This window comes from Amphiprion ocellaris, chromosome 2 (genome assembly GCF_022539595.1).
Source record: "Amphiprion ocellaris isolate individual 3 ecotype Okinawa chromosome 2, ASM2253959v1, whole genome shotgun sequence".
NCBI lineage: Eukaryota > Metazoa > Chordata > Actinopteri > Pomacentridae > Amphiprion > Amphiprion ocellaris.
The window spans coordinates 3,687,592-3,700,012 of NC_072767.1; the positions used below are offsets into that span (position 1 = coordinate 3,687,592).

General features: G+C 38.8%; 1 protein-coding gene across 11 annotated transcripts in view; it reads right to left on the reverse strand.

The window, feature by feature from the left end:
* The window catches only part of LOC111581103 (unconventional myosin-IXb), a 130,434-nt gene that overhangs the window by 35,876 nt on the left and 82,137 nt on the right, over positions 1-12,421 (reverse strand). For all 11 annotated transcript variants that reach the window (XR_008604000.1, XR_008603999.1, XM_055017471.1 and 8 more), the window contains exons 6-10: positions 11,844-11,906; positions 4,813-4,912; positions 2,567-2,667; positions 2,140-2,269; positions 1,021-1,110 (exon numbers count right to left, since the gene is read on the reverse strand). Coding sequence is in view for 9 of the 11 variants with exons in the window: in XM_055017471.1 (XP_054873446.1) it covers positions 1,021-1,110; positions 2,140-2,269; positions 2,567-2,667; positions 4,813-4,912; positions 11,844-11,906 (484 nt within the window). In the remaining 2 variants the exon portion in view is untranslated. The remainder of the gene's footprint in view (positions 1-1,020; positions 1,111-2,139; positions 2,270-2,566; positions 2,668-4,812; positions 4,913-11,843; positions 11,907-12,421) is intronic.

The window sequence follows — 12,421 nt, forward strand, 5'->3', positions numbered from 1 at the left end:
CAAGTGCATGTATGGGGATGCTCAGTGAGGCAAAATAAGCCTCATATGTTGTTAGATTTCAACATGAAGACAATACAGAAGCAGCCTGTAGCTTTGCACTTCTAATAACAACATATAAACCCCTTTGCACATAAGTTTTTATGCTTCAATGGATGACTTCACATCATCTTTTTGTCAAAACAGCAAAAAACTAGAACCGTGTCTTGCCATGCTGGCCTCATTAAATTCTACTGATGTTAGAGCTTCAAAAGTCGGTGAAATGTCAACCAAAGGCTGTATTTTTAGTAGGAAATATGGATATAACCATATATTTACACTTACAGGAGCTTTCTTGGGACCCGATATTAGTCCGGTTTGAGAATTTCAAACTGTTTTCCCATTTTCAAATATTATCCATCCATCCATCCATCCATTATCTATACACCGCTTAATCCTCATTAGGGTAGCGGGGGGGGGGGGGGGGGGGGGGGGGGAGTCTATCCCAGCTGACTCGGGCGAAGGCAGGGGACACCCTAGACAGGTCGCCAGTCTGTCGCAGGGCTTTTTCAAATATTAATAATTGAAAATTTGACCTCTGCTGGAGCTATTTAATCATTTTTATCTGCTGGAAACTATTCTGTCAGTATCCTCACAAGATTTCATGCCTTTAGAAAGTTATATTAAATCATTTAAAATGCTTTCTGGCAAAGATATTTTTGTGGGGGGTTTTTTTTGAGTAAAAATATAAAAACTCCCTGGTCTACAAACGTATGAAACTCAAAAAATTCAGTGAAAATATTTAACAGATTGTAAGTTTGGTTTACAAATAAAAACAAAAAATGAAACAGATTTACAAAATCTGAGATGGTGCAGCAACATAATATGTGATTACTCTGTCTTATATTTGTGTTTGCAGCGTACAACTTTTGAATTGCAGGCATCATTCGAAGAGGAGTCCCTGCAGACCTTTGTGAACTTGTGTGGATGACGACATTGAAATGACCTTTGCGGATGCAGAAAACATAAAGTAGAGACGTTTACCTCAGGGTGGCTGTAGGGGAGAATCAGCTTGTCGTTGACCGTCACCGTTTTCCTCTTGGTCAGCGCTTCGACCAGCAGCTCCTCTTTCACCTGTGGCCGAGACTCTCAGGTTAATGCTGGAGGCTGTGCATAAACCAACCATACCCCATTTCGAACAAAAGGAACCAGGTCTAGTTCAGTGCTGGTGCTTAGTTGGTTCAAATCAAACCGGTTTGCTTTTCCATTGGCAAGGAGCCAAAGTCGAGCCAAGTCATTGTGTCACCGTAAAACGTTGTTATGTCACTGCATGTGTAGCTGCTCAACAACATTCGCGTATCGTAACCATGGAAGTGCCGTTCATGACTTTGCAAGGCTGCATTGCGATGCATAAACAAATAATCAAACTGTTAGTAGCTACCTGTCTTCATCACAGTCACAGGCAACGGCGACTACGTTTGAGAAGACAGGTCATTGTCAGAGAGGTTCTGATTCTAAACAGTGAACGTGTTAGCATTAGCTTAGCTACGTAGCTTCGACTACGTTTGCATCCATTACATAGCAGCTAAACAAACGCAATAAGTTGATGATACAGTTGGATTATATTCATTTTGTTGTTTCTTACTCCTCAGTGCCATGTCTCCCTACAGTCAGTGGTGAGAGTGTGTGTGTGCGTGTGTGTGTGTATGTGGCTGTGTAGTTGTGTGCATATATGTATATATGGAGGGAGGGAGGGATGGGTTGTCTTGTTTTTAATGTTTTTAAATGTTGTAAAGCACTTTTAAACCTACAACTCAATAAGGAAAGAATGGTTTTACCTTGCTGACATGTTTTGACTGCATCTGCAGTCTTCTTCAGAGTGTCATCTGACGTGTTGATGACGTGTTCTTTTTATTACGTGGCCGATCTGACAGATCTGTTAGAATCTGTCAGATCGGCCACGCCCCCCATTTTCCGCTTGAGAAGGGCAGTGTGAGGGGACGTGGCTGCTAAAATGACGTAATTTGTTCGCACAGACCCACACGGATCTTGCCAAGTGTAAAACAAACTTAAATCAGGCACTGGCTCCGAACTAGAACTGGAACCAGCTTGGTGGAGAAGGGGCCCCAGACACATTTAAATATGTAGACAAACACCAGTTACCTTCAGCAGGTCAGAGAGGGTCGCCAGGACTTCCGGCGGTCCCACATCCAAACCCTCGTCTCGGCCCGTCGACTTTCTCCTGTAGGTCACGTTGCCGAGATACAAGATGGCGGAAAGCACGGAAAAGATCCTGCAACGCGGTTATGGAAATGACATGAAGTGAAAGCAAACAGGAACAATCCGGTCATATGACACATGCTGCAAGTATGCTGCTCTGAGTATCTGTTTATGGAGGCATTGTGCAGGGCTGGATCTAATAAACGGCCAGATTAGCTCATTAGATGCAGATATTAATGTGCTCTGAGAAGCGTCTTTGTTGTCATTTGTGTTTTTTTGCACCGTGACCAAAAATAACTTGTGTCTCCAGGACTGAGAGGAAAAAAAAAGACTCTCTCTTTTACATTACAAACAGAACATGTTCACTCACTGTTTCTTAGTGGCGGGAAGGAAGCCAACCATCTCCATCGCCTGCTGCAGCCTTTCAAAATCATGACGCAAGTCTTCCTCGTCTTCGATCTTAAAATTTTGCTGCAAGGACAGAAACACAGTCAGTGGAAGTGACTAAAAATAAGAAAATAAAACTACAAAATGGGCAAAAACAGGTGAAGAAAGGGGATGAATGGAAAGTAAAGCGAGGTAAGAAGGGAATATAAACAAGTGGGAGAACAAAAACTGCTTCATTAACATGCAGTTCACATGTGGAAGTATACTGCAGCTTATTCAGAAACTTGGCAGCCGACTTGAAAACCAGATCTACTCCAAGTGAATTACAGAGTTATCTATAAGGTCAAATCACAGGCAACAACGCATTATAGCTCATTAATACAACTGGAAAGTCATTCAGTGGGTTGAGCAGACAAAACGGGGCAAAATGAAATTAAATGGAGACAACCGTCAAGATGTTCCCAGTTTACATCAAATGGAGTTTTTGGGAAAATAATTTCAGTAAATTTAATTAAGCAATGGAAAATATACATGTTTTCAGAGTTACAGGTCCTGAAAGTACAAAGAGGATGTTGTTAAGACTTGTAAATGTATATTCTGGCTGTGAAATGTAGAAAAAATATTCACATAAATCACATTTGTTTTGCAGCATTCAGAGTTTGAGAGTCTTTGAGATTAACTTCAGATGTTCTTCAATTTTTTAGTCAGTTTCTGTTTTTGTCCTTAAAATGTGAAGAACGAACGGTGATAATGTTTAATCTCAGTGTCCCACACTTGTCTTGGCAGAAAATGATGCTGCAGGATTGATCATGTTTTAATTTCCTCAGTAAATAGAATTTCAGATTTTAAATTTCACAAGTAACAACCAAAATATGACTCATTTAGCAACAGAAGAATGCTGTCTAGAAGATGATCCTGGTATCAAATTTACATAAAAATTATCATTTCATTGTCTAGAACTTGTTCTCTTATCAGCCACCTATCACACATGTTGATATGAGCCTTCAAAGTTTACCCAGAATGCACTTTTTAAAGTTTTCTCCAGCCTCATATCATGATACTTCCACCTCCATGCTTCACTGTCAGGACTATGCATTCACTGTGGTACTACTGGTCAGAAAAGACAAAAAACAACCAAAAACAGACACAAAATGACCACAAAGAAACACAAAACCAGTCTTGAAAGTTTACCAAAACTGCACATTTTAAAGTTTTCTCTGGTGAATTTTCAGAAACCAGAAACACATCCAGGAAACCAATGATTGTTTCTAGGACTCTATGTCATTAAAGGGCTGCATTTTTACTGTTCAAACTACGATACATCCCATAAACGCCTGACCAGGGACAAAGACTGCAAATTAGCTGAAGTTAGACGTCTTGTATGCATCGCATTTTCCCTTTTCTGTGGCAATGTTGTGTGTATTGTCCCTGCCAAATAAACATTAAAACAAATAAAAAATAAATAAATAATACTGATGCTCAGAGTTGGTTATTGCACAAAAATGAGATTTAGATTTCTTTTTTTGTGTCTGGTTTTGCTGTTTTGTGCTCATCTTTGTCATTTTTGTCCCTTTTCTGTCATTTTTTAAAACCAGTTTTGTGTTGTGTGTCTTTGGGACAGTTTGTTCTTGTTGTGGTCATTTGTTTGTCGTTTTTGCCATTTTGCGTCTCTCATTTCCTGTTCTGTGCCTCATTTTTCTTATTTAGGGACATTTTGTGTCTTGCTTTTCTTGTTTTATGTCCAGATTTTGGGTGTTTCATGTCTCATTTGTCGTGTTTTGTTTGATGTTTTGATTGTTTTACATGTGTATGGGACATTTTTGTCTCTTTGTGACATGAAACTATGATCTATCCCATAATGCTGATGCTCAAAGTTGGTTAGAGTCTTTAAATTGTGACACCTGGAGTGGATGTAAATCGTTTTTCACTGAACTTCCACGAGTCTTTTTGCCCTGAAATTTCATGCGTCTACCTGCTGAACTGATGAAGTTATGAGGCTCAGAAATGATGGAAAAATTTAAGCACCTCTATGCACTTCAAGGGCCTGTAACTCAGAAAATATTCATAGTATGAAGGTAAAACTTCGCATGACTTCAGTAAATATACTTTAGTTACTGTACATAAAGAATTATCTGATTCTGAGGAGGTTACCTGGGAGCTTTTCTCACATTTCATCTTACAGGGAGTGACCCTGCTGGATAGTGAGAGACAGCGAGGGCAGAACTTTACCTGCTTGAGGTAGAAGTATTCTTCAGGCGGCAGCAACTTAAACTCCTTCCGTTCTTCCTCTGAAGCACCCAGCAGCAGGTAGTAAAACACGTGGTAGTTCCTGAGAAAAACAACACACACATACTATACTTAACATCACGTCATGATTCTAAGAAAGTTTCCTTGGCACTAATTAAAACTACACTGCAAAAACTCAAAATCTTACCAAGTTTGTCTTATTTTTAGTCAGAATGTCTCATCCCAATCAATTTAAGATAAATTCACTTAATGAGTCACATTTCAGCAAATGGAGGGACTTGTTTTAAGACGATGCATCTTAAATATCTTGTTAAGTCAAACAATCTTGAAATGATCTTGTTTTGAGTTGAATTTTACAAGAAAACTGAAAATAAATTTAACCCTCTTGTCATCCTGCGGGTCAAAATTGACTCGGTTTAAAGTTTGAAAATGTGGAAAAAATATATATTTTCACAATGAAACTTCTGATGTCCACATTTTCAACATTTCTGGGAAATCTTTGAACATTTTTGGGTGGAAAAAGGAAAAGTTAAAAATGTTTCTGAAGAACATTCACAAAAAATCAACCAAAATCCAGCGAATTTTGTTGGCTTTTGGTTGATTTTTATGTGAATGTTCTTCAAGAAAATATTAGAAGTTTCACTGATATATATGGAATCACTTTAGATATTTTTAGGATTTTTTTTTTTTTTTAAGATTTTTACTCATTTTTTGAAAATATTTACAAGAATTTTCTTGTCAAACTTGGGGGATTTTTTTTAAAAAATAAAACTTTTCAGGGGAACTTTTAAGGAATTATTGGACTTTTCTTCCTGAAGGTTTTGCAAATTTTCAGAAATTTGGGGATTTTTTTACAGATTTTTTCCAGACAAGGAAACAATTTTTTGTGGTGCCCTTAAATGAAGACAGCAGGAGGGTTAATACATCTAAAATTAGGAGGTTACATGAAAGCAAAAATCTATTTTTGAGTGAACTTTTTAAAAAAAATTTTTTTTTTTTTTAGCATATCTAGCTCATTTTAAGACACCTAAGCTTGACATTCCTGGTAAAATATAGCTTAAAATAAGATTTCTTTTTTTTTTCTTGTTTTGAGAGGGGCATTTTTTCCAGTGTAAGGTCAGAAACAAACATCTGAGCGAATTAATGATTTCTTATTGGCATCATAGGTTTGTTTGTTTCATTACCTGGCGGCCAGATATCAGCGGCTTCATGTCTATGATTCCACACAGGGGCAGTTTGGGTGATAAACCAGGAGTCAACACATTGTAAAAAGCTAACAGAAAGAAGACGACGTCTGGAGCGATGTTGATATCAGTTTTCCACTTGTGCTATCAGCGGGCAGGTAAATAGCCGCCAGAGCTTTCTCATAAAAGCACATGGCAGTAATGAGTTTCCACACTTATCACTGGGAAACAATCACATCATAGAGGAGACTCACTGCACGACCAGACAAACGACACGCACTGTCAACAGCAGCTGCAGGCTCGGTGATTAACAGGCCGCTGGTAGGCGGACGTTATGGAGACAAACTTGTTAGCGGAAGGTGAATTGATTTTCCAAAACTAGCTGGGGAGATCTAAACAGGAAGCTACCGAATGAGTAACGCTCCTCCCACTCAGAGCAGCTACAGCAAGACATACAGTACAGCTTTACTGTCGCTGCTCGGTGTTACTGTGAGTTTAAAGGTGCACAAACCCAACATGAACAGGATGAAACAAGATGTGTAGCCATCTAAAGTGTTTGTTTATCTACATTCAAGAGAGAAAGTGTTTTTAATGATGAAATTCACTGGATTTTGGTTGATTTTTTTGTGAATGTTCTCAAACAAACATTTTTAACATTTCTTTTTTTCCACCAAAAAATATTCAAAGATTTCCCAAAATGTTGAAAATGCGGACATCAGAAGTTTCACTGTGAAAATATATTTTTTCCCCACATTTTCAATCTTTAAAACGGATCAATTTTGACCCGCAGGACGACACGAGGGTTAATTATAAGATGTATAAGAAATTATTGAAGCAACTGCTTTTGTGTGTAAATGTGCACAGTGAATGTAATGCTGCAGGTATTTAATAAACTCAGAGGAAAGACTGCAACAAACTAAACTTTATCTCCTCTTAATGTCTTGTGGAAAAAAAACATTTCGAATAGGTCAGTCTTGTGAATTCTAGCTGGGAGTCTCTGTTTTTATCGCAGAAAAGTCGTATTTTCAAGGACATTTCAGTCTGTAGCCTAATAAAAATCACTTCACACAGCATGCCTTCCTTTAGTTTAACCCTCATGTCATCCTGCGGGTCAAAACTGACCCGTTTTAAAGTTTGAAAATGTGGAAAAAAAAATATTTTCACCCTGAAACATCTCATATCCACATTTTCAACATTTTTGGGAAATCTTTGAACATTTTTTGGTGGAAAAAAAAAAATGTTAAAAATGGTTCTTAAGAACATTAAAAAAAAAATCAACCAAAATCCAGCAAATTTCGCTGGATTTTGCTTGATTTTTTTGTGACTGTTCTTAAAGAAAATATTACAAGTTTTATTGATATATATGGAATCACTTTAGATATTTTTAGGATTTTTTTGGAAGATATTTACTCATTTTTTGAAAATATTTCCAAGGATTTTCTTGCCAAGTTTGGGGGATTTTTTTAAAATAAAACTTTAAGGGAAACTTTTCAGGAATTGTTGGAATTTTCTTCCTGAAGGTTTCGCAAATTTTCAGAAATTTGGGGAATTTTTTTGCTGAATTTTTGGATTTTTTTCAGACAAGGAAACTATATTTTTTGGTGCCTGTAAATGAGGACAACAGGAGGGTTAAATGGCTGCTGTTGCTAAGTCATCCAGACATGAAGCCGTCAGAGTATTGGTGTGAAAGGATTACATAATGCACAGTGGTGATGTCACAGTCGAGGATTCGGTCACTCCCTTCAACACTGACTGCATTTCTTCATTACCAAACCTCAAATATTTGTTTCCATATTAGTCACAGAAGCAGCAACGAAGTCTAGTCGGAAGTGAGTGTCGCTGTGAGTAATGACATTAAGAAAGACTGGCGCCACGTCTACAAGTGACAAAGAAGTTATTTTCTTTTTTCTTTTGCGGAGCAACAAGAACAACAGATGATTATTAGGTCACTCTGGGTCACGTGGAATTAGTATCAAGTAGGATCATGTTGACTTTAATATGATTTAATGCTGCTATGTTCAGGATATGGTGAGAACAGTATGTATTAACGTTCTTACTATTACTAAGTCTGACGTACTGATTAGGGAGCGAACGATATGGGTTTGCCAGGGCCGATACCGATGTTGATTATTGGCAATCAAGAAAGGAAGATAACCAATATTTGATTAAGTTAAATATAATGTTTTAACAGCATGTGATGGCAGAGAACCTGTCATTTATACCTAGACTTCTTCATTAATAAGGGTGACTATAACTGATTATGTAAAATAGAAAAAGGAGTGATTAAATTAGCTCCAAAGTTTATGCGACTGAGACTGATCAGTTTGTCTCCTGCAGTTTTTCTCTATTTCATTAATATTTCACTGTTCTATCACTTTAACTGTCCACTAAGGTCCAGACCTTAAAGCTTTATTTATTATTGTTTTCCAGAGTTTGTTTCAGGTTAATTTGTGGCTGAATTCAAACTTAGCTGCTAGCTGCTAGCATAGCCTTAGCTGCTAGCATAGCCTTAGCTGCTGTGAGAGAAGTTCATTTCCTGGCTTGAGTTTCTTGGTCAGTTTTTGCTGCTTGAGAGACAATTCTGAGACCAAAGAGTGACGACGCAAGGGCTGCAGCTATCCATTATTCTAGTAATCGGATTCCGCACTAGGCATGCGTGTTACAGCATCAAAAGAGAAAGTGAGCGCGGTAAATTACACAACGACTGAGCATCCTTGGCTGAATACTGCGCTCTCTGCTGCTGGTATGGACTCAATGCAGCTGGATCTTAACGTCTTTCTAAGACCCGTCCCCACTCTACTTCCTATTGGCTAGTGATATTAGTTTGGTTGAGACCAAAAGCTGCGTTCCCCTCATTCCACTGGTAGATGAACTCGATTAGAAATGTAGTCCTGTCTTTTTTTTTTTTTTTTTTTTTTGTTGAGCCAAACGCCGGCGCCGCTCGCCAGAATTCCAGCACAGTGCCTGAATACTTACAGAAAACATACAGTGAAGCTACGTGTCACTAAATGCATTTTTCCCGCATGTAAACGCGCTGCATCTGAAAATCGCACGCATGGTGGACGGTCACTAGTGGACTACTAGAGGTCACATGACAGCGCTGGAGCTTCAGCGGCCACTAGTGGTCATGTGACCGAGCTTTCAGTTTGACATAAACATAGCGGCTCGGCCGCAAACTTTCTCTTATTTCAGAAACACTTCAGGGAAAAGTATTTCTGAAAGCATTTGAGGTAGAAATAATCTGTGCAGCAGCTGAATCTGTCCTGGTTTTAGTTCACTGATGGCTAGTTTAGACGACTGTTTAGACCGTGGACTGGTGGGACACTCCTGCAGTAAACAATAGAAAAGCTGCGCTGGTTAAAATAGAAGCGTCCCATCAAATTTAAGGACCCTTTTTGTATCGAATGAAGTCTGGGTCCGGCCTCGGACCACGGTACACCATTTTGTGACCTGGGGTCTAGCATGCAGTTGATTAAACGAAGCCTCAATTCAGAGAATTTTGCCTCGAGGAATTTTAGTAATCGAATTATTTGAATAACTCGAAGAATCATTTCAGCCCTAGACGACAGACAGAGACAGGATGCTGCATCAGACCGAAAGTAGCGCATTTAATTCATAGATAATCGGCCAATAAAAACAATGTTACCGATTATCAGGCCAACAGATAGAACAGATGAATCCTTAGAGTCATCTGGAAAGAGGCTAAAGTCTTGGGAACAGGACCTACATGAAGACATCAGCATCAAGGTTTGGGAAATGCGAACATATATAACCCCAGAAAAACCTAACAAATACTATAGTGCTCTACCTGAAACGAGTATTAAATGTGGGAAGGAAAAAGGTACCACCGCTTCTGGCAGCATATGGAAATCTGATCAGCTGTGAGAGAGAACATTCAGGACATTCTGGCTAAACACCAAAGCTTTTGTTTCTGGGCAGGTCCCCAACTAACTTCAGCATTAGAAGCAGACAATAAATCTTTCTAGAGATAAGCCTGTAATTGACTAAAAGAGTCATAACTCTAATATGGAAAAAAGGCTGGCAGGCCAAGCGTAAGTAGACGGATTTAGAGTTATCTACGAGTTTGCCATTAGAGAAACTTAAATATGCCATGAAGGGGAAACAATCACTCTTTCAAAACATCTGGAGCTCATTCATAGCTAATCTAAAGAGAGTAGAATTGGCACATACAGTGGAAACACCTGGGAAATGAGTGGCCATCCAACAGTTGTACACTAACCTGGGATTTTATTGTATTTAATATGTCTTCACTTCTTTTTTGGTTCATTCCACCTCAATTCCCCAAAGGCCCCACGACTGACCATCTTCAACAAGACAGATTTTTTCAAAGTGGTGAATAGTGACTGAGGTAACCATATGTAAAAACTGAGCCCGTAGGTAACTAGTTTTACAGACAAAGGTGTCGGGTAATGTCCATTTTTGCACCGTTTTCTTCACTCCAATCTGTGGGTCAGTGTTTGAAGAGCCATAACTTAATAAACAATGCAGCAAGAGTCCTGTAATTTTGCAGGATCATTGATATATACACTACCGTTCAACAATTTGGGGTCACCAAGACAGTTCCATGTTTTCCATGAAAACTCCCACTTTTATCCATGTGCTAATATAACTGCACAAGGGTTTTCTAATCATCAATTAGCCTTTCAACACCATTAGCTAACACAATGTAACATTAGAACACAGGAGTGATGGTTTCTGGAAATGTTCCTCTGCACCCCTATGGAGATATTCCATTAAAAATCAGCCATCTCCAGCTACAATAGTCATTTAGCACATTAACAATGTCTAGACTGGAGTTATCATTTATTTAATGTTATCTACATTTTTAAAAAATGCTTTTTTTTTCAAAAACAAGGACATCTCTAAGTGATCCCAAACTTTTGAATAATAGTGTACATGTAGTATCCAATGGTGTTTTGATAGAAAAATGCAAACCAGTTATATGATGCTGCAAATTTTGTTTAAAAAAAATTTTACCGTAAAATCTTAATTTTTTTACTGTAAGAGGCAGTTTTTTTTAGGGCTGGCCTGAATAGCAATTTCTGGGCTCTGGATATTTGGCCCGGTTAACGACGAATATCCGAATATTCGGTTCGGTTTGTAACGTCCAATGTGGGATCTGAATATTTTGATTTCAAAATAAATATTCGGATACCGCGGTACCGTCCGAATATTCGAATATCTGGGTATTCAGGTCCAGCCCTGTTTTTTTTTTCCAGTGATTGGCACCAATAGGAGCTTTTAAAAATGGAACGTATGACGCTAGTCAGAGTGGTACTTCATGAGAGAGAGAAAAAAAGTTTTTGCATTTATGGCCAATATTTGAACATGCACTGAGTACGTATGATGGGTAAAATCACTCCAAAAGCGGCTGGATAAGATTGCTAATGGGCTAAAAGAGAAATCATGGTTTTCCAACTCAAAGTGCTTCAAATAACTTTATGAAAAGTGGCACCATAAGCAATCATGCGTATATGTCACACTTATATTTACTGCTACTTGTCTTTAATTTCTTGATCACAATCTGTTTTAATTTATTATAACTTTGTTAGCAAAAGGCTAACAAAATAGCAATAATACATGATGTTAAGTAAAATGTTAACAAATCAGACACGTATGATATGGTCAGGTGTGAACTTTCTTTAAAAATTTGGTGACTTGAGATGGAACAACCATATATCTTTTTTATCTGACTGCAGACTTCAGCTGAACTTCATATCCGACCATCAGAGGCTCCGGTGTTTACACAGAAGGCCCCATGTGGGTCGGCAGGGGTGAGGGGTCGAGACCTCCCCCATCCATCCTCACCTCTCGTTCTTCTCTCTGGAGACCAGCCGAGACTTCTCCAGGAGGTACTTCTCCACCACGGCCCTGAAAAGCCAGATAGAAGCCCGGTTAGGGGGGAGTGAAGACACAAGAACAACAATGAGAATGAATCACTTGACTCTAAAGGTCACGGCAGGGTGGTTCCAGGTCATGTGTGAAGAAAGTGAGGGCAGATGGTCGGAACAATCAAAGAGCCAACAAAGCCTTCAGATGCGGTCCAATGTAGGTAGTAACACAGCTAAAACACACAACTTTTGAATGTTTTTTAAAGGTACAGGAGACAGAGGAGGCTGGAAAGCTGCTGCAGGGGATTCTGGGAAAAAAAGTAGAGGTACGCTTTTCGCTGCAGTCATGAGATATGCAGTTTTAAAAGCAGTGGCATTTACCCACTGCACCCGGGCCAAGGCCATAAAGTTGTCTAAAGGAGATTTTATAAGTCAGACTTGTTTTCTATAGCCAAGCACAAACAACACTGACGCCAGTCCTCATGACACGCTAAGAATAGAGTTGTGCTGTGAGAAACGTAGTTGTGTCCGTCTGGTAAAACTCAATTTACAGAT